This window comes from Cnephaeus nilssonii (assembly GCF_951640355.1).
Source record: "Cnephaeus nilssonii genome assembly, chromosome: 3".
In the NCBI taxonomy this organism is placed as follows: domain Eukaryota; kingdom Metazoa; phylum Chordata; class Mammalia; order Chiroptera; family Vespertilionidae; genus Cnephaeus; species Cnephaeus nilssonii.
The window spans coordinates 77,116,608-77,142,644 of record NC_137074.1 but is presented as its reverse complement, the minus strand read 5'-3'; the positions used below and the strand labels follow the sequence as shown (position 1 = coordinate 77,142,644).

At 41.0% G+C, this 26,037-nt stretch overlaps 1 protein-coding gene across 1 annotated transcript; it reads left to right on the top strand.

Moving 5' to 3' along the window:
• The first annotated feature begins 6,064 nt into the window (after positions 1 to 6,064).
• CPOX (coproporphyrinogen oxidase) lies at positions 6,065 to 18,543 on the top strand. Its single transcript, XM_079766509.1, has 7 exons — positions 6,065 to 6,701; positions 8,839 to 8,982; positions 9,247 to 9,357; positions 10,738 to 10,879; positions 12,102 to 12,320; positions 15,519 to 15,623; positions 17,233 to 18,543. Exons 1-7 carry the CDS (start codon positions 6,179 to 6,181, stop codon positions 17,318 to 17,320), a joined length of 1,332 nt encoding a protein of 443 aa, XP_079622635.1. The 5' UTR covers positions 6,065 to 6,178; the 3' UTR covers positions 17,321 to 18,543.
• Positions 18,544 to 26,037: the final 7,494 nt, after the last annotated feature.

The window sequence follows — 26,037 nt, the reverse complement described above, 5'->3', positions numbered from 1 at the left end:
CACAAGTTCCTAAATAACACAGTTCAAATTTCAGTTACCACTCTGGGTAAGAAAATACACACTTTGGGCTAGCTCTTCAGGCATCAAAGCACTACAGAAATAACAGGTGCACATAATGTTCACTGATCAATCTCGCTACTGTTTTCAAAATCTGTTGGTGATTGGTCACTGCACATCTGTTATTCAGTTTCTGCACAGAGAGTGAAGTGTGTGGCTATGCTGCTTCCTTGTTTACCAGTGATAAAATCACCTGATATGTTTACAAAAATGGATAACTGAAAGAAGTAATTGGCCAACAAAATGAAAGTGCAACAAAGAAATAAGAAGTGCGAATACTGGAAGTGAATTTCTAATAGAATATGGATGGAATTATAAAAGAAATGACTGACCACTGAAAAGTCATCACTGCCATATTTTAAGACACTTAGATATTCAGCCAGAGGAACTGTATTTGTCAGGGTTCTCCTGAGAAATCAAACCAACAGGCTGTGTGTGTGTGTGTGTGTGTGTGTGTGTGTGTGTGTGTGTGTTGACATAGGGAGAGGTAGAGGGAGGGGGAAAAAGAGGGAGAGAGAGATTTGTTTTAGGAATTGACTCACATGTTTTTTTGTGGTTGGCAAGTCCCAACTTTGCAAAGTGGGCAAGTTGGATGGAGACCCAAGGACAAGCTTTTCCTTATTAGAGCCTGAGATTATTGGTCCTGTCATGTGATTATAGAGATACTAGCAGAGAGAGAAGGCATCTTGGCTGTCAGCCCTTCTTTTTAGTCACTGGGTTTGGATTTCCTTACCTCCAGAAGATTTTGGATATATTTGTTTCAAATGATTCATGGTTTGCAAGTAGTTTATACACCATAAGTCTATTTCATATCCATGGACATTTCTTCCCTCTCACCTTAAAGTTTACAGTGGTACATCTGGATTATCGCCTTGCCAGCCGGCATGAAGGGATAGAGTCAGGAGTAGATATGCATGTTCCTTTATTTTAACTTAAAATAAGTTTCTTAGAACCTATTGGGTCTCTTTAGTCCACCATCAGATGAACCTTTCTCCCACAATTTAGTTTATTCCAATTGTTTTTCTGAGCCACCAGGAGACTTTCATGTCAAACTAGAGGCCCAGTGCACAAAATTCGTGCATGGGGGGGGTGTCCCTCAGCCTGGCCTGCACCTCTCCAATCTGGGACCCCTCAGGGGATAACTGGCAGTCAGACATCCCACTCACAATCCAGAACTGCTGACTCCTAACTGCTCGCCTGCCTGCTTGATAGCCTCTAACTGCTTCTGCCTGCGAGCCTGATCATCTCTAACTGCTCCCCTGCTGGCTTGATTGCCCCTAACCACCTCTCCCTCAGCCCTGCATCCGGGACCCAGGATTGCCTCCTCCAGCTGACCACAGGCACCCGGGATCCGGGCTTCCCTCCCTCTGGTCAGCCATAGGTGCCCAGGCCGGCTGCAGCCTCAGGGGATGGTGGGCAGGTGGCTTCGCCTGGGCTGCAGCCGAAAGTGCTGGCACCCATGACCGTGGGGTGGGCTGTAGCCAGCCGCAGGTGCTGGCACCTGGACCACAGGCAGGCGGCTTCTCCGTCTTCCCTAACCACTCCTATGGTTAGACTCCTGAGTGTCCATTTGCATCTTTTGTGGTGTAGGAAGACAACAGGGATTTCCCATACCGTTAGGGCAATACTACTGTCTCAACTGCAAGTTGTGAATGAAGCGTTCCTGCTTGCAGTGCCTTTCCAGAAGAAATTCCTTCTCTACTTAACAAAATAATAGTTCTAGCCTCCCACCCCGCCCTAATAAATCACCGCCTGATATGAAGCATAGAAGAAAATAGATGTTGAGGTTCTTAAATAACCATTTCTATGCTGTTTCCCCTTACATGCTCCTGTAATACTTAATGTGAGTAGCTTGTTAATGTTTCTGTAAAGTTTTATATTGCATGATGTGAGGAACGTGTCATTTTATTACACTCTGTTACCTACAATAAATGTGACTGATGCTTTATCTAACATGCTTTGAATTGTATAATATACGTTGACAGATTTTACTATCACATGTTATGTAATAATGTGTACTTTTTACTTACAGAAGCTGCTGCTGACTTTTAAAGTTGTTTTTCAAGACACTAATAGTGGATATATATATGAAGTCCATACTATCTATTATTAGGTGAAGTGGCATTCTCCAAAGTTAAAAAAGAAAAAAAAGAAGGAAATCCATACTTAGCAGAATTGCATGTCATGTAAATTCCCAAAAAACAAAACTAGAATAAGTGTCAGCAAAAAAATTAAGTTCAAGGATCTCCTGTGTCTGTTTACTTAGTCATATTAAAAAGTATCATTTTATAGGATCAAAATGATTGTAAAAATAACCCCCAAAATTTACTTCAGTTAATGAAAAACAAGTTTGCAACACCAAATTGAATTGGATATTTAGTGTATTTAGCTTTAAAACCCCAAAATTTTAATGATCTATGTAAACATGTGCCTCTAAAGGCCTAAAAGTTTAAAATAAAAATTCTAGCAAAAAAACAAAAACAAAAAAAAAATCCACTTTTGCTAATCTCATTACCACCTCCCCATCACCGCCTCATTAGAATTCTGATAAATTGGCAGAAGTAAGCAAAGGCAAGCATATGTGATTGCCAATACTTTGTTCATAATTAGCCTGAGTTTTTGTATCTAGCCAAAATAAAGTCCCTGTGGTAATATATTTCTTAATTTTTTTTCTTAAATTTTATTTTCAAAATTTAAGAATTGGTGAAAATAGTACAATTTAGTAAAGACAGTGGGAAGTATGAGTGTGTGTGTGTGTGTTTAGAAGGCAGTAACACTGTCTGTCAGAGGGATGTCAGAGTCCTCAATTCTCTCTGGAAAAGGACAGTTTCGTATACCAAAGGGCAGACCCCAAATCGGTATGTTCAACAGAGCTTTGGAGAATAGAGGAGGGGTAGAGTTCATAAGGATCCTGAGAAGCACGTGTGGTTTTAAAAATGATACTTAATAAACCTACATCTCCTGAGTTTGTATAAGGCTAGTCAGATTCCTTCTGGCTGGCAGAGTCACATGGAACATCAAGCAGTGTAGGAAACTGGGTTCAAAAACGATGAGAACCCCTACCTCACAACTTAAGTTTTACAACTTATTGTAAACTTTTTATTGACCCCTGCTGGCTTTCTGATGCTTGAGATCACTTAAATGGGGGATGCCTTTTACTCTCTACTGACAAATCAGGCTTAAATACAAGTATCCTTTTTGTGGACAATTTGAAATCCCAGGAAGTGTGATTTAAATTCACACTGTCCAGGCTACTAAGTTATTTCTTAAGAATAACATTATAAGGTGAAGGTAGGGAGAGTGCTGGAAGCCGGGGGAGGAAATGAGAGAGGCTCTTTGCCTAGAGGCTAAGGATGGAGAGGGATGGAAACTAGTACCCAACTGGCTCAAGGGGAGCCTATCTGACTGGACAAGCATTCAACATGGCCTGTGCCTGCTTATCTTTTAGGACCTTTCTGGGTACTCTCAGAATCAGAGCAATAAAAAAGGGGGTTCTTTAAAAAGGGCCAGAGATGGCCTGGCTGGGTAGCTCAATTGGTTAGAGCAGTGGTCAGCACACTCATTAGTCAACAGAGCGGCAAACCACAGCTCCCGAGCCACATGTGGCTCGCAAGCCGCAGTTTGCCAACCACTGGTTAGAACATCATACCAATACAACAAAGTTGCAGGTTCCATCCCTTGTCAGGGCACATGCAAGAAGCAACCAATGAATGCATAAATAAGTGGAACAACAAATCTATGTTTCTCTCTTTCCCTCTCTCCTTTCTTCTCTCTCTCTAAAATCAATTTTAAAAAAGATTTTTCCTATGTGCCAGAGAGGTTTCTTCTTGATGACATGCATGTTATCACCAGGCCCAGTCAAACCTCACCACAGGCACCTAGAGCAAGCAAACAACACTCCCTAGAGTGATAGTTCTTATCTTTCCTTCCCCCACCCCCCAACTCAGCCTCCCAGCAAGCCACACTATGGCCAAAAAAAAAAAAAAAAAAAAAAACCCAACAAACAAACAAAACTTCCCCAAAGTAGTGTATTCACTTCTCAATCCAGGCCTTTACCGTTCATTAACCTGCTAAAGAGTCAGATGTGCTCACCCACCTACATTGATCCCCATGTGAGAGCTGCCAGACACAGTTGTAGGTGGATAAACTATGCCACCTTGAACCATTGGTCTGAGCATAGCCATCAAAGTTCCATCATTGCATCTAGCCACTAAGAACAACCTGTAGAAACCACCACCAGAGGCTTGAATTATCTTCTACTAGAAATTTAAATCATCCTGGGCAGTTAAGGGACAAATTAGCCCATGACAATCATTCTTACACTTTTATGTCCAGACAACATGGAACTGTGATATGGTTACAAGAAGAAAAAAATCTGTCATCATATCTATGTTAGCTGCTTTTCTCATTTTTGAAAGTGTGTGTATGTGTGTGTTTGGGGGTGGGAGGTTGAGGGAATGTGAATATTTGTCCTGCTTAGTTTATAGGAGTTGTTGGAAGTGCTAAACCTGAGAAATAGTTAGCAGCATCTTACAACTCTTGGATGATGAAAAATATTTTAAATCTCCTAGTCCTTGATCACCCAAACACACCAGGTCATGAATTTTATTCGGGTCTAGTAAAACAGTCACTTTGCTTTTCCTATCTCTAAAATAATCAAGTGGGCACTATAGGAGCAAGGCCTGGAAATGCTTTAATGGTAGAATTATTGGCCATGTTAGGAAAGGCACCTGGTGTTAGACCCCATGGGGTCAGACCTGACCTGGGTTCAGGCACCTCGGCACTAGAGTTCTGGCGAGGAAAAAAATTCAGAGCCAAGACTCAAAACATAAGAGAACCTTTATGTAGAAGATCACAGAAGTAGAAGAAGTAATCCGTAGAAGAATTGGGCAGAGTTAATGGTATAGTGGCAAAGGAATGGCCCTTAAAGCTTAGAAGTGAGGAAGGTAAAGGTGAGATGCCTGGGTGGAAGTGGAGGGGGAAATATGAGGGGAGACATGGGCATGCTCTGGGAGAAAGAGCCAGCTGGGTCTCCATCCTAAGAATAGATATTTTTAGGGGCCGTCCCAGGGGAAGTGTGGAGATTTTTAGGGGCCGTCCCAGGGGAAGATCTCAATAGAATAGTTAGCAGCTTTCCAGGCCTTTTCAGACGAGGCCTGAATGACTGGTCTGAGCCAGCGCAGGGGTCATTATCCAATGCAACTGGTCCTGAGGTCAGTCATAGGTTGTCACGTGTCTGGTTTAGCTGCTTTTCTGGGTGTGGAGTTATCTCTAGGGAGGAAAGAAGTGTGTGTGTGTGTGGGGGGGGGGGGGGGGGGGGATCCAATACCCATGACCAGCAATATGCAAGGGGAGGTAAGGTCACCCTGGAGGAGCGAGGTCCCACCCTACAATTGTCCTTTGCCAGGCACCTGGGCTTTCCTGGTGTCCTTCTATACCTGGTCAATCCTTCTTGCTCTGTTCCTGTCTATCTAACTGCCTACCACAGGACTGTGATATTAAGTGTTCCCAGTAAGTGTTTTCCTAGTATTCCTTGGGAGCCTTTCACTAGCTTTTCCCCACTTCCTTTAGAAACTTGCCCTTAGGCAAGGAGTTTCCCAAGGTTCCACCAAGTCCTACAAACAAGCTGTATGGGACTAGAACCAGGCAGGAAGGGGCCTTGTATAGATTATGGAGCTAGGATTTGCAACCCTGTTTGAAAATGAAGGTCAGGGGTAGTTTAGGGAGAGAGGGCCTCTGGCCTTATTTTTGCCTGAGTCACTCCTGGTGTCTAGCCCAATTCCTCTTCTCCCTGTGGTTGACTGAACAGCATACTGGGGCTGTACCTAATTTACAAGAACACCTCTTTTAGCTCTGCCTATGCTCCCACTGCGCTCTGGCACCCAGCTCCCTTCCCCTCCTACACTCCCTTCTGGAGAAGGTTGATCCCTTATCTCCGGGCCTCACCCTTGCAGGCGGCCTAGGAGCCTGGACTACAGCTCCCAGAATCCCTCGCGGCCCACCCGCAGCCTGGGAGCCAGGCAGGGTAGCTGCTTTTCTTTGCCAAAAGTTCCCCCGTCTCCTCCCAGACTGGTTGGTCGGCGCGGGACGCCGGCACTGCCCTGGTCGGTAGCGCGGGAGCATGGCCTTCCACCTGGCCCGGCTGGGCGCTGGCCCCTGCTGGCGCGGGGCGCGGGGCGGCTGCGCGCAGCTACGGGCCGGGCCCTGGCGCGGCAGGGCCGGGTGCATCTGCCGGCCCCCTGGCACGGCCGGCGCGGAGCAGAGCCGCGGGCTGGGGCTCGGCGCGGCGGCGGGGGGCGGCCCCCGGCGAGGGACCGGGCTGGCCGCGGCGCTGGCGGGGCTGGCGGGGCTGGCCGCCGCCGCCTTTGGGCACGTGGCGCGGGCGGAGATGGTGTCGCAGAGCTCGGGGGCGCGGAGCCCCTCGCCGCGGAGGCCGGGCGAGGAGGAGGACGAGCTGGCCCGCCGCTGCAGGGGCTTCATGGCCTCGCCGGTGACCGACCTGCGCGAGCTGCGGAGGAGGCCGGGCGACATGAAGACCAAGATGGAGCTGCTGATCCTGGAGACCCAGGCCCAGGTGTGCCAGGCCCTGGCCCAGGTGGATGGGGGCGCCGGCTTCTCGGTGGACCGGTGGGAGAGGAAGGAAGGTGAGGAGGTCGGCGCCGAACGGGGGGGTGAAGATAGGCACAAGGGGTCGGACTTTAGTTTGCGGCCATAAAATGACTCAGAGTAGGTGTGAGAGTAGGAAAGGGGTACCTGCCAGGTAAAAAGGGGACCCCGTTAAGAAGATGGACACTGAAAGGGCCTGCAGCCCTCCTCCTGCAGGTGTGGAACCAGAGGTGCTGTCACTCTAGCACTGGACATTTCAAAACCTTTACAGTTTTATAATGGCGTTTTTCGTAGACGTCTTAGGGTTATTTTAGCCAACAAGCGTGGATGTCCAAACCTGTAATCGAGCATAGATTTCCCCCATGTTTCATCTCCTTTTCTTGGTGTGTTTATACCTTCCCCTCCTTTGGAAATGGAAAGAGAAACTTGGCTCCTCTTTGCTAAGTGCCAGCCAGACTCCAGCTAAGAGTGTCATTGTGTCCTGTCACTTCCCCAAGTTGCACAAAAAGTATTTGATTGGTTTGTCAGAAGTTCTACAAAATGCACCTGTCTTGAACCCCACCACCACCACCACCACCACCACACACAGCCCACACACACACCTTGGTCATAAACTTGAAGGATTTCTGACTTTCATACAGCAACTTCTTATCAGCTGGTTTGGGGCTGTGATACTGCCACATTCATATTAAGTGAAGTTAAACCTGGTTTTCATAGTGTTTTCCATCTTGTAATGTTTTCAAGCGAAGGCCATTGAACCAGGACACAAAACCTCAAATACTAGACTAGCTGTGTGACCTTCTGAAGGTACTTAACTTTTTTTTTCTTGCCTCTGTTTCCTCACCTATGAAATAATATATGAGGGTATTGTAAGAATTAAATGAGGTAAATATATGTAAGTGCTTAAAATATTGTCTGATGCATAGAAAGCAGGAGACAAATGTGTGCCTGGAGAAGGTGTTTTACCTTTCTGTGCCTCAGTTTTCTCATTTGAAATATACAGTTGTACTGGATCATCTTATGTCCTATCCAGCTCAAAGAAGTCTTAGAAATAAAACAAGCTATACGTGAATCTTTATGACAGCTACTCCTGTAGTAACTCTAGTGTCTTAAAAAACAAACAGACAGGCCACTAATAGTAAAGCTCATATACCTAAATGTACTGGGTCTCACTCAATGTAGAGTTCCAAATCCCCTAAGTCAGTGGTCGGCAAACTCATTAGTCAACAGAGCCAAATATCAACAGTACCACGATTGAAATTTCTTTTGAGAGCCATTTTTTTTTAAACTTAAAACTTCTTCTAATGACACTTCTTCAAAATAGACTCGCCCAGGCCGTGCTATTTTGTGGAAGAGCCACACTCAAGGGGCCAAAGAGCCGCATGTGGCTCGCGAGCCGCAGTTTGCCGACCACGGCCCTAAGTGATCGAATATCTACTGTTTTTTAGTTGCCTGTAAACAAAATGAAAAGGCAAACACTAAGAAAACAACAATTGAAACAATACGGAGTTCTTAAATTTGGTAATAATAAAAGTTTTCAAATATATCCATTCCTGTTTTAACCTTAGTTTTCTCTCTTATATCATAACCAAAGCAGTAGTATTTGGAAGGAAAATGTTCCGGTGATTTATTTTATTTCATTTTTATTTATTTGTTTTTTTGTTAATCCTCACCCAAGTATATTTTTCCCATTGATTTTTTCGAGAGTGGAAGTGAGGGGGAGAGACACAGAGAGAGAAACATGGATGTGAGAGAGACACATCGATTGGCTGCCTCCCCCATGTGCCCCTTGGTCAGGGATGGAGCCTGCAACCCAGCTAAATGCCCTTGACCAGAATCCAACCGGAGACCCTTCAGTCCGTGGCCCAATGCTCTAACCATCGAGCAAACTGGCCAGTGCCCAGTGATTTATTTTAGATGACGGCATAAAAATGTAGAAGAAATATTCAATTCTGTGATTTGAGGAGACAGTATTTGCCTACTATCAGTAGCAAATGTTATAAAACTAAGCTAATCATCTAATTTTATTGCACCTGAAAATTATAAATATACAGATGTTGAAAATAGAGGAGGAGAACAACTCCTAATCCCATCACCTCATGCAAGGGTTATTTTCAATTTTGCACTTTATTTTCTATTTTTCATTCTTTGCTCATTTTACATTTCTGTAAACAGGAGGTGGGGGCATCAGCTGTGTCCTTCAAGATGGGCATGTTTTTGAAAAGGCTGGGGTGAGCATTTCTGTCGTTCATGGCCATCTTTCTGAGGAAGCAGCAAAGCAAATGAGAAATAGAGGAAAAAACCTGAAGACTAAAGATGGTAAGCCAGTCTCAATTGCCTTTAGTAGTTGCTGCAAACTGTTCTTCCCCGCAAGTCTTATTTGTAAAATAAATATTGCTTCTGTAAAAAACCATTTGGGTGCATATGTCCCATAAGCATGTTCACAATTACCTTTTTTTAAAATTATATTTTAAGAAATATATTAAAAAGCAGCCTTTGGAAATTGATCTAAAAACCATGTTGGAGGTACTTTGTATCAAGCCACGTGATTGAGAGCAGCTCACCGTGTGTTTTATTTCCCAGGTAAATTGTCATTTTCTGCTATGGGTGTGAGCTCCGTTATTCACCCCAAGAATCCTCATGCTCCTACCATCCATTTCAACTACAGATACTTTGAAGTAGAAGAAGCCGATGGTATGTATGTCTGGAGCTGTTGAAAGTACTACTGTGCCAAATGTGTATTTTAAAGCAGGTTAGAGGATATAACATCTAACAGCGAGGGAGAATAAATACAATTTTAACTAGATTTCTCAGGAGGCATATGATGGCTTATTCCTTAGCAGGTGCAATGGATTATGCACTGGACATGAAAATGGGATTGGCTCAACTCTGATTGCTCCACATTTCCTCCTACACAGAAAGAACGATTGAATGAACCTGAACTTAAAGTGCACACAGGGTTCTTTGCAAATATAAACCCACCCAAAGGAAAACCTCATGTGCAAGAATTAAGTTGAAATTGAGAACTTGCCTTTGGAAAATATCTTCCCCATGCATAGCTTTGCTAGCCACCAGTGCAGTGTAGGATGGGATGCACTTGATCCTGCCTCATTATGCACGTGTAATTCCAGCTAGGTCTCCCGTTAGCTGAGCCAGCTCTTACACCTGTCCGAGCGCCTGTGCAGTGCCACTCTACTCCTCTTGATGTCTCTGTAGGTGATGGCATTTAAAGTCAATGTATTTAACTTTTCATTTGGAAGTTGCTTATGTTTAAAAAATTGGGAGCTGGTACTGACAACCTATAGACCTAACTAAGCGCATGAAATAGTTATTCTCAAATGGTAAGTTGTCTCCCTCAGCAAGTGTTTTTATCCTTTCTGAGAGGAAGGGAAGATCGTACTTATTACAGGCAGCATAAGAATCTTCTGTTTTTTTGTGTTTTTGTTATTGTTTTTTTAAATAAGCTATAGATTCCTGGGCCAGATATTTGCTTTTATTTTTATTTTTTAAAATAGTGACCAACAGAGGCATTTTAAGCTTCTCAGGTGATTTTAATATGCAGCCAGAGTTAGAATCCACTGCCTGGTCCACCTGTGTGGTGTTTGATCATTCCCTGCCATGTGTATCATTTCCCTGCCTGGTTCTACTCTCACTTTTTAGTTTCTTACTTCTTTCCTGCCCAGGCCTTACAGGCCATTTAGAGCTAATTTCAGTTGATTTTTTTTAATTAATTATTTTTTTTATTTTTTTAAGAGAGAGAGAGAGCGAGAGAGAGAGAGAGAGAAAGGAAGGTGGGGGGTGAAGATACATTCATTTGTTGTTCCATGTATTTATGCATCCATTGATTGATTCCTGTATGTGCCCTGACTGGGGATTGAACCCACAATCTTGGCATATCAAGATGACACTAATCAACTGAGCTACCCGGCCAGGTCCCAGTTCAGTGTTTTTGATTGTCACCTGTTTCATGCTTAATAAAGTAAGCTGATAAGTTAAGTTTGCTAATACAGTGAGTAATGTGATGCATCTCAAAGTCCAGAGTCCAAGTCACGTTTACATGTCTTGATTTGGTAGGTAACAAGCATTGGTGGTTTGGTGGGGGAAGTGACCTTACTCCCACGTACTTGAACCAAGAGGATGCCGTCCATTTTCACAGAACTCTAAAGGAGGCTTGTGACCGGCACGGCCCAGATCTCTACCCTAAATTTAAAAAATGGTAGGTCATGATACCTAAAGTATATTTTGTTCCTCACTAAATGCCTTTTTTTAGCTGACGAAGGTTGAACTATCATTGCCCACTAGAATTGGGATACCCGTTTTAAGTAGTTTTCATAAGTTATTGACTTAGGAATATTTGAATGTCTGCAATAAAAATTGGGTAGCAGCATATTCTTTGATTCCAAATGATTTAGAATGTAAACTTTAAGGTGATTTATGCTTACAAGTCCAAGGCTTTTTATCCTCTGGTGGAAATTAAATTTTCATCCCAGGTGAGCATTGTCTCTCTATTGCCATGGGGATACTACTATATGAGGGCATAGGAAGGGCTGGAGAACTATTAGGGACAGATGGAAATGAGAGATTTGGGGCAAGAAGAAAGGTGGAATTGGACACTTTGTGAAAGAAACTCTAAGAAAAAACAAACAGGAGTTGTGAGGAGACCCAGGATGTTTGGTAGGTATGAAATGGAATCTAAGCATAAGTTGCTTCTGAGGGCAGCAACGACACTCGTTTCAAGATAAACGGTATTAAACTGAGCCGTTAGTTTCTCTTTCACTAAAGGTCTTAAGAGTTCATATGCTTTAGACCAGTGGTTCTCAAACTTTTTAGTGCCGCAACCCTTTAATACAGTTCCCTCTCATGTTGTGGTGACCCCCAACCATAAAATTATTTTCATTGCTACTTCATAACTGTAATTTTGCTACTGTTAATGAATTGTAATATAAATATCTGTGTTTTCCGATGGTCTTAGGCTCTACAGCAGCAGTTCTCAACCTGTGGGTCGCAACAGGTTGAGAACCACTAGCAGGGTCACCTAAGACCATCAGAAAACAGATATTTACATTACGATTCATTAACAGTAGCAAAATTACAGTTATGAAGTAGCAACAAAAATAATTTTATGGTTGGGGGTCACCACAACATGAGGAACTGTATTAAAGGGTTGCGGCATTAAAAAGGTTGAGAACCACTGCTTTAGATAGACATGTATTAAATTGTCTACTTGCTTTGCAGATAAAAGTAAAACCATATTCTACATAGGTACTAACTGCAGGAGATCCATCTAAAGCCCTTTATTCATTTTCATAGTTGGACAAAGAGTGAGGACACTGCTGGCCTTAGTCAAGGATGGCTCTCTGAGTGGAAACACTCACATTGACTTTCATGCCTTTGTTGTTTCCCTCTGATCCCTGATTTGGCCTTGCTCTGTTTTCCAGGTGTGACGATTACTTTTATATAGCCCATCGTGGGGAGCGGAGGGGCATCGGGGGTATCTTTTTTGATGACCTTGACTCTCCATCCAAGGAGGAGGTGTTTCAGTTTGTGCAGAGCTGTGCCCAGGCTGTCGTTCCTGCTTATATTCCCCTTGTGAAAAAGCACTGTGATGACTCATTCACCCCTCAGGAGAAGCTGTGGCAGCAGCTCAGGAGGGGACGGTGAGTGAATGGAAGGAGAATACACCGGCTCATTGTGTAACTCGGGAGAGGGGGAGAGCAGCTGTAGTAACAGTGGGTGGTGTGCTATCTTGGGCAGATACTTTTTCAGAGTTATATTAGTACTCACCCTAATTTCTATTTTATAACCAGATGAATATTAAATGAATAAAACAACATTGTATAATACAGTATTTTAGAAAGAGCAAAGTATATTTCATTTGTCTACATCTGAGATTTCATAGTAGGCATGTAGTAAGTACTTGCTGAATTTAATTCAGCCGATTTCTTTTGCTTAGTTTTCAAGCAGTACCCTCCAGCCTTATGCCAAGATAGTAGGTACGATTTTATGTTTTTGCTGCTTTGTAAATTTGGAATCACTCCTTTTTTCATTCACCATTAAGGTTTCATGGAGGTTGTTTTAATGAAAATAATCATTTTAGAAATTATTTACACTTAATGACAATATTTACTAATTATGAAGTACTTACTATGTGCCAACCCATATATGAGGCAGTTTGCATCTATTTTTCTCCACAAACTTGTGATTTTGGTGTAATCATTATCATCTTATAGATGATAAAACTAATTCTCAGAAAGGCAAGTTCCTTGCCCAAGATTACACAGCTGGTAAATAAAGATCCCAGATGTGGAACCAGGTTATCATGAGTTCAAAACTTGCAGCCTTTCCCATTCATGAAGGAAGTGGTTGAAGCAGGTTTGTATTTCTTACCATGATATTCATCTTAGCACCCTGCTCTGTGCATTGAGCTTAGTGAGCTCATTTGGGTGATCATCCTGAGATTATCTTCAGCTGGGGTATATTTGTGATTCAGCTCCAAAGTAGCCACTTCCGGCTCACAGGAATTTCTCATTGCCATCTTAATTGCATGTGTACTACTGGTCCCTGGCTGTAAAATGGATTTTCTCACTTGTGTTCATTCTGTATCAAGCATAGGAAGTTTGGGACACTTAAGGAGGTAAGACTAGTGCCCAGAAAAAGGTCAACTTAAATAACATTCCAGGTCTAAAGATAAATGTCTGTGTATCCTTTGTGACCACCTGTGTTATCTGGTCTCTGTTTATAAACATGGGAAAATGAGAGTTGATTAACTTTTCTTCTTAGAAATTGCTTACACAATGCATCTGTTTTGGGACATGTTTTTGTTGTTCCTATGGTTTTTCAAATACACCTTTACTTCTCTCTTTTTTCACTTGACACTTACGTGCCCCTATGGCTAGTCTCTGTGCTGACTCCAAAGATGAGCATAGCATGGCCCTGTACAAACAAGCTCATAGTTCAGTGGGGAAGGTATACCTAAGAGGATAATTTAAAAAGCAAAAACAAAACACGATGGAAAGTACAGTGGTCTAGTTTTGCATAAGATTTGATATGCAAACACTCATGTGTTTTGAGTTAGAAGTGTGAGGTGTTAGATTAATTTTCTGAAGTGTGGTGGGTGACTCTTCTTCAAGGAGAGCCTCCTTCTACCACGCTTATCTCTGGGCTTCAGATGGCAGTAAACTCTGGGGGAAAGATAACCCTAGCTCTTCTGCAGTTATCAGCACCGTCTTCACTTGCTTACAATGCATTTACAGCCCTATCAGTCTCCTTCAGGGGTCCCTCTTCCCCACCTCCGCCCAAAATGAGTTTCCCCTGCAGTGAGACTGCTTCCCTTTTGACTGTACAGTCTTATTTGCAAACTCATTTAGTCTCTTGTCCTCAGTTACACTATTCTCTCATCAGACCTTGAACTTCAAGTCTTAGAGTCTTTTTCTTCCCCATAGGAGAACAGAAACTAAACATCTTTAACTTAATGTTGTTTTGTTGTATGTTGAGAAAGGGAAACAGGATAAAATTTAGGCATCAGTTAGATTGAAGGGAATGGTTCAAGTCCATAGTTCCCAGGTACCTCAGAGAAGAGTAATGTACAGAAAGAATCAGGAAGAACAGATCTAAGCGGAGCCTGATGGGAGTCAGAGAGGCTAATGTAGGGATAGGGGCATCATTCACTCAAAAAAGGAAACAGCAGGGGATCCTCCAAAAAGCTCATTTAGGGAGCTCCTTACAAGGGTCTTTGGCAAAGGCATCAATACAAGTTAGAGAACCACAGTCATTCCTTAAATAATGTTTCAGAAAGGTCCTATCAGGCAGGAGTGGAAAAGGGCTGTGAGAGACGGGTATAATTTATTTTAATTTTCTCTGAACCTTTGGCAAGTTTCCACACACAAGAGCACTTTCTAAAAATTGAACTACTCCAGGATTCTAGAAGATACTTTCTTGTATGTGTGATTAAAGAGAGTAACAAATGGATAAAAAAGAATATCTGAGTAAGTTTAGACTAAGAGTAGTTTCTGACAAATTGAGAAATGATCTGAAAGGGGTACTATTTATTGACATTTTTGGATTTATGGATCATTCTAAATTATTTTGGGTAGTAGAACTTATTTTTTTTTAATTGGGTCGAAAAGACCCTTTTACAAAGGATCCCATGATGTTAAAGGCAATTATATTTTTAAGCTAGACAGAGTTTACTCTGTCTGGCCGTTAATGGAAAATAATGTACTAAACCAAGTTTTCATTGATGCTAAGGATATTTTTCTAAGCAAATAAAATTGAGCACTGCAACTCAACCACTGCCTTTTATTATGATTGCCATGAATCCGCAGGAAGGCTGGTTTATGTCACTGCTTGTTAATGCTATTAACTAACTACTTCAATAAAAGGGAATACCTAGAATATATCAGTAAATGTTAATAGATTGCTGTTACCGGCATTTTAATTACAGGTTTGCTGCCCTTAGTTCATGTGAGGTATAGGCAGTGAAATGAAGTCTGTGGCTCTGAACTGTCTCAGACTGTGGGGGAGGCCCAGAAGGAGTCATGCCATTTCTTTTTCATGATTGTTGTGCCTTCAGGTTCTCAGCCTTGTGTTCATTCTTTTTGTTTATTAGAAAACAACCTCCTTATTTTATAACTGCTCTGTGTTGGGGCTGAATCTATGTCCTTTTGTTTGTTGGGTAGAATACCCTTTTATTTATGCCTGTCCAGATGGAGAAAACTCAGCTGACTGCAGACTTGTGTCAGTTCCAGCTGATTGGGAGAGTGGGCAGGAAGAAGTCCCCCCTTTAACTATTCATTATGGGCTAAGAAAGATTTTACTCAGCTGACCCTTAATGTTGTTTGATGTCCGCATGTCAGGTATGTGGAATTTAACCTGCTGTATGATCGGGGCACAAAGTTTGGCCTCTTCACTCCGGGATCCAGGATCGAAAGCATCTTGATGTCTTTACCTCTGACTGCTCGGTAAGAATAACTCGTCATAATAATTATCCCCCTACCCCGAGCCCTCAGCCCCCACCAAACATGAACGTTAACACAACAAATATCTTACCCAGAGACTTCACTGGTTTTGACTTTGCTGCTTTTATTAAAAAATCAGAGTCGAACATTAAGGAAAATCAAATTGGATATTTTAAGGGGTATCAGGGTGAGTGATACAGCCTTGTGTGTGAGAGCCGGGAAAGGATAGAGGGAGCAGGAGGACGGGGCGGTGGGGGAGGGGTGATGATGTCTAAGGGCCGGATTATCCTTGCCTGGGTAGTATTCTAGGAAGAACATAGCAACTTTTAAAACTTAATTTTATTAAAAATTATTGCACGTGTGAGGAAATGTCTTACACTCCCGTAGGGAATGTTAAGCTTGTTTGACAGTATGATGTGCACAGCATTCTCCCTGCGTTTTCCCTGCTGCTGTGGTGAACTAGCCTCCTAGAGGTTAATTGAATCTGTGTGGGGAATTTTACAGATGGATATGTTTACATTGGTGCTATTAGGTTAATAAAGATCTACAACTGACTTCGTTGCTTTTAAGAAAATGAGAATGATGTGTGTCAAGACTGAAATAGAAAAGATCAGAAAGAAAACAAAGTTACCATTGTTTGTTTTACAAGAGTTAGAATCCTTTTTCTCCATGAATTTAAATGTCTAAATAAGAATGAACTACTGGATGCCATTGACAGTCTGCCTTGCCTCGTTCTGCTGTTCTAATCCAGCCTTGTGAGAGCAGTACCCTCTGTGGTTGTCATGCCTTCACAATGGCATTGGCTCTGTCTTTGTCTGACTATTGTTTAGGGATCTTCTGTCCTTGGTTATAAGATCATGCACATCACTGTTAGGTATTCCTGGCACTTGAGAGATGAGAAATGAGGGAAAAGTAAACATGACCATCAGGCCTCTGGTGATCAGCCTGATCACGCTGGCCCCTAAGTATAATGCATATTCCAAGCAGATGTGGGCGGGTTAGAAATCACTGCCTTGCTCAATTGAGTAGCATTAACACAACAGGTCACTTTTAGCTTCTTATAATCTATACTGGGGGTCTGTAAACTTAGGATAAATCCAAGTCCACCAAAAAGTGTGCTTTTGTACAGACCTTGAGCTAAGAAAGGATTGTACATTTTTAAAGGGATTTATTAAAAGCAAAAAAATATCAAAGAGACCATGTGTGGCCCCACAAAGCCTAAAGTATTTATTGTGTGGCCCTTTATATTATCTGATGTATTATTTACTTTAATTTTATACTCATGTTTTTTCTGAGGGAGAATCTTTTTAAAAAGGCATACCAATATTGTTGCCATAAATAGAAAGTAACACAAAATAAATGTGTAAGTGTGAAGCTAAAAATAGTTTGCCCATGAGTCATCTCAGGTTAGAACTTTACAGAACCCTAATTTATAGTAAAAGTGTATTTTGCTTCTGGGATTTTAGCCAAAGTGTGCTCAGGAATTAAGAAACTTTATTTCTTTAGCAACAAGTATTTTTAGAAAGCCTGGTGGGTGAAAGGCATATTAGGCACAGTGGAGACAAAGAGGTCTTATTATTACTTTTTTTGTTTCTGTTTTGGGTGTACATAGATGGGAGTACATGCATTCACCCTCAGCGAACTCCAAAGAAGCAGAAATTCTGGAAGTTCTTCGCCATCCAAGGGATTGGGTGCATTGACAGAGGCGAAGCAGCCGTCCTGGGGTTTGGGGACACAGAACGTGTGCTCCCATTCCGCTGGCCGGCACCGTTGCCAGCCTGTGGCAGTTAGTCACCTGTGTCTTGAGCCTGCCTTCCTGCACCATAGGTTTCCATTGGATGCTGTCGGTGATGGGTGAGGAAGAGACCACAAGTCCATTGGTTGATATAAATCTCATTTATACTTTTAGAATCATTTTATATGACTAGTTTACAAAATATGACATTGGGTTTCCTGTATTGAGTTAAGGGAATCTAAATATTATAGTTTGTATCAGGAGAACTTCTCATGTTATTTTTATTTCTTATATTTCTTAAAAATTTTAGTTTCTGCCACAAAAATCTGTTGTGGGATAAATTTATTTTCATTAATTCAATGAGATTGAGCTTATCAGTAATTTTTGAAAGCAACCTGAAATGAAGGTAAAAGTTTTGCTTTGTTGTTACTGAAGTTTTTTTAGTCATAATATTTGTATGTCTGTATCTTGCTGTAGGAATCATAATGTTATAAAATGCTCATTTTTATATAATGATAGATATTTAGAAACACTTGAAATTTTCTTAATCTCTACATGTGTTACAATTCAGTGATTACCTGTGGTTGTTAACTCTCCATCACTGTTATTTCAAAAAGGGACATCTAAGTTGTAATTTTTATTTTTGTAGAACTAGAATTGGTTATCTGCACTTTTGAATGTGAAAGTTTATAACCATAGATTCTGATATTTAGAATTTTCTATTCCAGACAGTTCTATATGGAAATTAAAAAATATATATCCTGGGGATGTTATGAATAAAGGAAATGTTTCTCATTTAGTGAGAAACATTTTCCTTCTTTAATTAAAGTAAGCATAAATGTTATGAGTGTGAGAAGCATGTAGGCGTTTTATAAATATTTTTTCTTGTAAGATGGACTAGTTGAAATTGTCCTCTTTAAATGAGAGATTCTGTAACTCATATTTGCTTTTAAGAGAAATTCACAAAATTCTTAAAATGGCTTCTTTGTTCACATAATAATATGAATGTGTTTTTTTAATTCATAATATATTGAAGTTTGTAAGGAATATTATCTTCCTACATACTATTAAGCATTATCTTGGAACATGTTGAATGTATGTGACTGTGTGTGACTCTTTAGGGCTGGAAAATGTATGAATTCTTTAATTGTCTTACAACAGATCCGCTGATTAAATTTTATTATGGAATATGGCTTACAAATGTCTGTATTTTTCACTTTTTTTCAGGATAATATACACAGGGAAGACAAATATTTCTTAGTTCTAACACCATAGTTCCTCACCTAAATATTTGAACCTCGCTAAATATAACTTTTGCACTCAAATTCTCATGGCAGCTTTATTCACAATAGCCAGGAACAGAAATAATACAAATGCCCTTCAGCAGGTGAGTGGATAAAGTGTGTTATAGCCATATATTAAAATACTACTTAGTAATGAGAAGGCACGGCTTGATAAATGCAACAACATGGATGAATATTTAAAAAGCATAGTGTGCCAAGTGAAAGAAGCCAGACACAAAGAGCGCTCACTGTATTACTACATTGAAATTTTCTTAATCTCTACATGTGTTACAATTCAGTGGTGGTGAACTCTCCATCACTAGAAAAGTAAAAATTCTAACAACAGAAAGCAGAGCAGTGGTTTCTAGTGGGTGGGGCTGGGGATAGATCTGGGAAATGGATTGTGAAAGCGAACAAATGAATATTTTGAGGTGATGGAAATGTTCCATATATTGATTGTGACAGTGGTTACCAAATTGTATACACTTATCAAAACTTACTGAACTTCACACTGAAAAATCAAAGAATTTTATTGTATATATAATTTATACTTCAACAATGCTGATAAATTTGAAAACCCCTAATATAGGCATGTTCAAATAAACCTCAGTTTACCTTTTACAAAATCTGCTAGCATATTTAGTTGTGTTTAGGACTATTGGGGTCTGGGCATTGGACTAAGGTAAAATTTCTAAAATTTTCTGTGCACATCAGTTTTCCGTACCCTTTGATGTATTTCTGTTACAGATGAGATGGGGGAAAAACATAATTGCATTACTCAAAGTAAATTTCTCTTTCAAATTTGTATTGATGTCTATTCTGAATCTTCTAGAGGCACAGGGTGTACTCCCAAATGGCCTGAATACCTGAGTGCTGCTCTTTCATATGTCTGTTAGTGGTCAGAAGGGATGGAAATTTTGGGGGAGGATGTATATGCTTTGGAACAAATTTCTAATCACTACTTTCTATCAGTGTACTCCCCCGCCTTCCCACCTATTGAACTCAACCTTTGAATTAGAAAACTGCATGCTAATGAGCACCAGATTAGAAGGCCAAGAAATGTGTGTGTTTTAATGACTATCCTTCCATGTGTCTTTTGCTGTTACATTCCAGGCTGGAATCATCTGCGGGTTTTTTAGTCACACATCAGTGCCTGGGTTAGACCACTCGAAGGCTAGGCTCAGCTTAGACTCAAATTTCCCCAGGTGAGGTATGCATGGTTGCCTTCTGACCCAGCCCCAGAGGTTATGTGGTGTCACTCTCCACATTCCATTAGTTAAGTGAGTCACTAAGCCAGCTCCACATTCAAGGGAAGGGAATAGGCCTTACTTAATTCAATGGCAGGAGTGCCAAGGAATATGTGGTCATCTTGGAAACCAACACATAGCCTTTCACACCCAAAACCACAGAAGCCGCTTGCCTCTTTCCCTCCCTCGTTGTCCTAATAAAATCCTGTTGAGTCTACCTTTGGAATGCTTCTTGATTTCCTTCCTCTGTTCACTGCCACCGCTACTGTATTATCCCTGCCACGAGTATTAATTATGTATTTGAAACCCCACATTTAAAAATTTGGTCCTTCCCAAAGAAACGTGTAAAATTTCAATTCCATAATAAACCTAAATTGTCACAATTAAGTTAGTGAAGCATAAACATTTACAAATGTCTTGAATAAATCCTGAATTTAGTATTGTTACCTGAAACCAAATCATAGGTCGTACAATATAAAACCTCACAGACCTGTTTCTACAGGTGGTTAAATACCACATACATACATAGACTAGCAGAGCAAGATAATTGAACTGCATTCCATCTTCCAATCAAGGTTCTTTGTTTTGATTATAAAAGTTAACTCATCCATCAGTATTTTAAAGAATCCTTCACCTATTAATTCCCATTCATCAACACTTGTTTGAACTTAAAACTTGGCATAATCTAATGCATCATGGTTTCAGTGAGTAACGAGTTTCAGTGAGTTGACACAAATACAGTCATTGGGCTTTGTAGTCATTTACAGTTGCAACATCGGCTCTGTCATGGACTCATTTACTTATGAAATGTTTGGGGAGGTATCAACTTAAAGTTCACAAATAAAATTGAACCGGTTGAATGCCTCTATTACCAGCAAGTGAATAGTGCATTTATAAATAAAAGTCTTCATAGCGATTTATGCTCAGATCTGGTCAACGTTGTTCCCATTGTCTGATTTGGTGAGGCAGCCTGAGGCTTTTAGAATGTTCCCAGCCTGCTGCTTGACATCCTTCTACCCATAGAAATAATATGTAAAGCTGCAACCCCACTTACCAATTTCTTATAGTTCAAGTTGTAATTGAACTGAAAAAATAATTCAATAGATACCCTCAAAGAATAATAATTTTATTATTTAAAATTTTAAATATCTACATCAATACAAACTTGGTAACTTCTGCTGAATGTTTTAATTCAGGTGTATTTGATCTTATATACCATTCAACATGAGTAATGTGAATATTTCTAGAAAGCAATAAGGACCCACTTTTCATCTTCACCTGCTCTCCCCACTCTTTTAGTAACGTGAGGGAGATATGGGGTCTTCCTCAGAGCGGCAAGTCTTCTCCCTGACCCTCTAGCATGTGGAGGGGAGACCAAGCCATCCCTGCTGTGCCAGATCGGAATCCCAGCTCACAGAATCTGTGAACACAATAAAATGGTTGCTGTTCTATGACACTAAGCTGGGGCGGCTTGCTAAAAGCAATAGAAAATTGGAACAGGTTAAAGGCTCTTAACAAAAAAAAGAGGAGAGCAGTTTTGACGAGTTTTATATGCCTGCAAGCTGCCTATGCCAGTATTTCGAGATGTGAGTCTGAGGCTCACGAGAGAAGTTAAGTCTAGAAACAAATATTTACCAATTATTTGTGTAAGGGTGCTAATTGAAGAAGTAGATTAATAAAGGAGAGTCCAAGACTGAACTGGGGCCAGAGAAATGAGCTTGGGAAAAGGTGTGAGGGAAGGAGGCCAAGAAGCAGCTCATGGAATAAATGGAATAGAAACAAAGGAAATTAAAAGGGACAAATTGGGTGTGATTGTAATAAGGGTTGAAACATTACAGTAGCTATGCTTCTATATATAGAAGATATTGAAATAATACATGTTATCCTATCTAATAAAGAGGGAATATGCTAATTGACCATCACTCCGTCACAAAGATGGCTGTACCCACAGCTGAGGCCAAGTTCCCATAAGGAGCCTTAACGAGCCATCAGCAGGGACCTGAGGCTACGCCCTCCCCTACCCCTGTGGGGCTTGACAGGGAACCTCAGGCTGTTTCCCCCACCCGGCAGGGCTTGACAGGGGACCTCAAGGTGCACATCCTGTCCTGGTGCTGGGCTAGGGGACCTCAGACTGCACCCCCTGCCCCAGCGCCAGGCAGGGGGACCTTAGGCCACAGCCCCCACCAGGTAGGGCTTTGGCAGGGGACTTCAGGCCATGCCCCCCCACCCCGGCACCAGGCAGGGGGACCTCAGGCCGCACCCCCCCACCCCAGCACCAGGCCAGGGGACCTGAGGCTGTGCCCCCCCCACCCCAGCACCAGGCCAGGGGACCTGAGGCTGTGCCCCCCTGCCTGGCGGGGCTTGATGGGGGACCTCAAGGTGCACCCCCATTGTTGGGTCGGGGGAACTCAGGCTGTGCCCCCGCACCCAGCGGGGCTTGACAGGGTACCTGAGGCTGTGCCCCCCTCCCGGTGCTGGGCCGGGGGACCTGAGGCTACGCCCCCTGCCTGGCCGGGCTTGACAAGGGTGGAACTGGCGGGTCTGGATCTAGCCCAATGGGGGGGCGGGCGGCCGGGTCTGGGTCTCATGCGATTTGAGGTGCACGTGGGTGGGTGGGGACTTGACTCTGGGTCCCATGGTGTGCCCCAGACACTGATAGGCGGAAGGTTTTCATATACATTTTACTAATTTTCTTTCATCTCTGACACTTCTATTATAGAGAAAGGGCAAATAGCAATATTAAATTATTTCCTCTAATTAATCCCCTTTTAATGTGCATGAATTTCATGCACCGGGCCACTAGTATATAATATGTTCAATAAATCAGGCATTAAGTTCAGACTTTTAGAAATGATCCCAGTCTCTAAATTAGCAAGGTCTTCTTTGGTACTAAAATTTAGGTAATAAAATTATTTCCACTAACATGTATGTAGTGTCTCAAGTTTCTCAAATTGTGTTTAAATGTGAAATTCTTTAAAGAACCAGCAGGTGGAGCACATTTACTCGAGAAAATTAATTCTGGATTTCTGTTTTTGTTTTTTAGGGGGGTAGGCTGGGAGTGGAGGAAGAAACAGTGAAGAGAAGTGAATGGGAAAGAGAGGGAGGGGGTGAGAGAGAAAAGGCCAAAAAAAAAAAAAAATGGAGAATGAGGCAGGAAAGACGATGAAAGAGAACTGTTTAACATCTCTCCTTCACTGAATTATGGTATTGTTGAATGACTATCTAAAGGAATTATTACATATTTAATCAAGTACTGTTATTTTTTCCATCACCATTCATCCCCTCGGTGCCCTCTTCCACCTCTACCCATCCCCCAATCACTACACTGTTGTCCATGGCCATAAGTTCTCTCTCTTTTTTTTTTCTTTTTGCTCAATCCCTCCACTCACACCCCCCACCCCCACCCCTGCCCCAGAACTGTCTGCCTGCTCTCTATGAGTCTGTCTCTATTTTGCTTGGTAGTTCAGTTTGTTCATTAAATTCCACATATGAGTGAAATCATATGGTACTTTCTCTAACTGGCTTATTTCACTTAGCATAATAATCATACTGTTAATTTCAGTATGATGTTTATATCTTGTCAAATGGCTCATGTTTCATTTCTCTCTTTATTACAGAGAGATTCTGAAGTTGGCAATGTTTACAATCCCAATAATGTTGAATGTCTAAGGCAGGGGTCTTCATCTGAGTTCCTAAGGAGTTCCTGAACTGTGAATTAGTTGCCTGAAATCATGAGAAAGCATGTACGTTTTTCTTAGAGTCCATAATGTTAATTTGACTCTCAAAAGGATGAATGATCCTGAAAGGATTGAGGACTACTTAGTTCATAAATTGGGAAGATGTCTATATCCCAGGGGGAGCATGTGATAATTCAGTGAGAAAAGGTAAAAAAAACATTTTTATCCATTCAAAAGTTCTATTTTTTGTGCATAATTTAAATATTTGTCCACAATAAATTAATACAGTAATGCATATATTTAATTCACAAGTAAGCAAGGGTATTTGAGGGGTACAGAATTAGCAGTACAATAAAAAAAAACTTGCTTGTCCAAGTAAATATTGTGCATTCTATATATTTTTTAAAATCCTCACCTGAGGATATATTTCCATTGATTTCAGAGAGAGAGGAAGGGGGAGAGAAACATCTATTTGAGAGAGAAACATCCATCGGTTGCCTCCCATACTCGCCCTGACCTAGACCTTAACCTAGGCATGTGCCTTGATGGGGAATCAAACCTGCAACCCTTTGGTATATGAGAAGATACTCCAACCAACTGTCCCATCTGGCCAGGGAAACATGTTTACACTTTTAAGGACTAAAAATGAAAAGAGAGAAATCAGAAAACTGAATGTCTTGATAAATCAAAGAGAGAAAACAACAATAACGCTGGAACTTCTTACCTCTTGCTAGAGTTACAGAGGATGAAATGGAAATTTGCTAATTTCCCATCAGTTTTAGAGGGATCTAAAGGATGCTGTCTAGCTGAAACCGGTTTGGCTCAGTGGATAGAGCGTCGGCCTGCGGACTCAAGGGTCCCAGGTTTGATTCCGGTCAAGGGCATGTACCTTGGTTGCGGGCACATCCCCAGTAGGGGGTGTGCAAGAGGCAGCTGATCAATGTTTCTAACTCTTTTCCTCTCTGTAAAAAATCAATAAAATATACTTTTTTTAAAAAAAAAAAAAAGGATGCTGTCTAAAGAAATGGAGAACAAGATATTAACTAAAAATGTGATAATGCAGGTATTCACAAGAATAGTAACAGAAACCAGATTACCACAAAACTAACAAACATGTGAAGAAAAGCAACCTGTAGAATAATACATATATTATAGTTCCATTTGTATAATATTCAAAGAATACAAAACTAGGTCATAGAGTGTTTTTGGGTAATGTAACTGAAGAAAAACCAATGACAAACAAATTCAAGTGAGTGGGTAAAAGGATTGAGGTAGGGCTTTAAAGTTCTTAGTACACAAGGGGCATTTTCAACATTTCTTATTCAATAGAACAGTTCTTAATATCCTACTCATATTTTCTGAACATTAATATATTAAATATTTAACTGTAAACCTTTTAACCTAGGAGCAGGAAAAACTTCTTTACTCTGCTATCTACATGCAACTCTATGGGTTTTCTTGTTGTCATCCTGATATGCATTTCTTTAAAAATCAAGTATTTTTTCCTAATATGAAATTAATTCCTATACTTTGTGGAAATTTTGAAAAATAAGCAAAAGTATCAAGAAGGAAATAACCATCCCATTTTATACCTCCACTCAGAAATAACTATATCTACTCAATATTTTGGTGAAATTCTTTGTAGCTCTTTCATGCATATTTGATTATACTAGTTAAATAATACTGTATAAATAATTTTGTATGCTGATCTCATCCCCCCACCCCATAAATTTCTATCTTAAGAATTTCCCCTGTTATTTAAAACCTCCAAAGGCAGAAGACAGGATGGGGCTGAAAATAGGGGGTTTCTTGAAAATGAGCTCTTACTGGGGGCTCTACACCATCACCCATCCCCTTTCTCCAAGGGAATTTGTCCTCCAGATGGGCAGGAGATGCAAGGGCTATTTTCTAGAAAACTATTTTCCAGAATAGTTCTAGAGAGAGAAAACAAAACAAAACAAATTTTTACCACTGAGAGCTTTGGTGTTTTCACCATAAAATGAGTAGCTCTTTTCTTTGCTCCCCTTTCATCCACTTCAACCCCCAAAGCTTTCAATCCAATTATTACTGCCTCGTTAGGAGAATGTATCATCAGATATTTGAAGGAAAAATCTCCAAATATGAGAGAGACAAAATGAGAGAGAACAGACAGACCTCTAGTTAATATCCTTAGATAGATAGTAGATTAAACTTGTTATTTAGAAATACAGAGGTAAACAGAAGATAGACCTAATAAATTTTTAAATGGTTGTTTTTTGGGAGAAGGACTGGGGGTGGATAGAAATGGGACAGATAATTATTGGTTTTTGTTATAAGCCTTTACTATTGTTTGATTTTTTAAAACTGCAGGCATTTATTAGACTAATAAAATATTAGAAAGTAAAGGCCATGGATTTTTTTTTAAGATCTCAAAATATTGTTTTCATTATGCACATTTTCACATCGCATTCGTTGTTTTTTAATCAGAAAGAATTT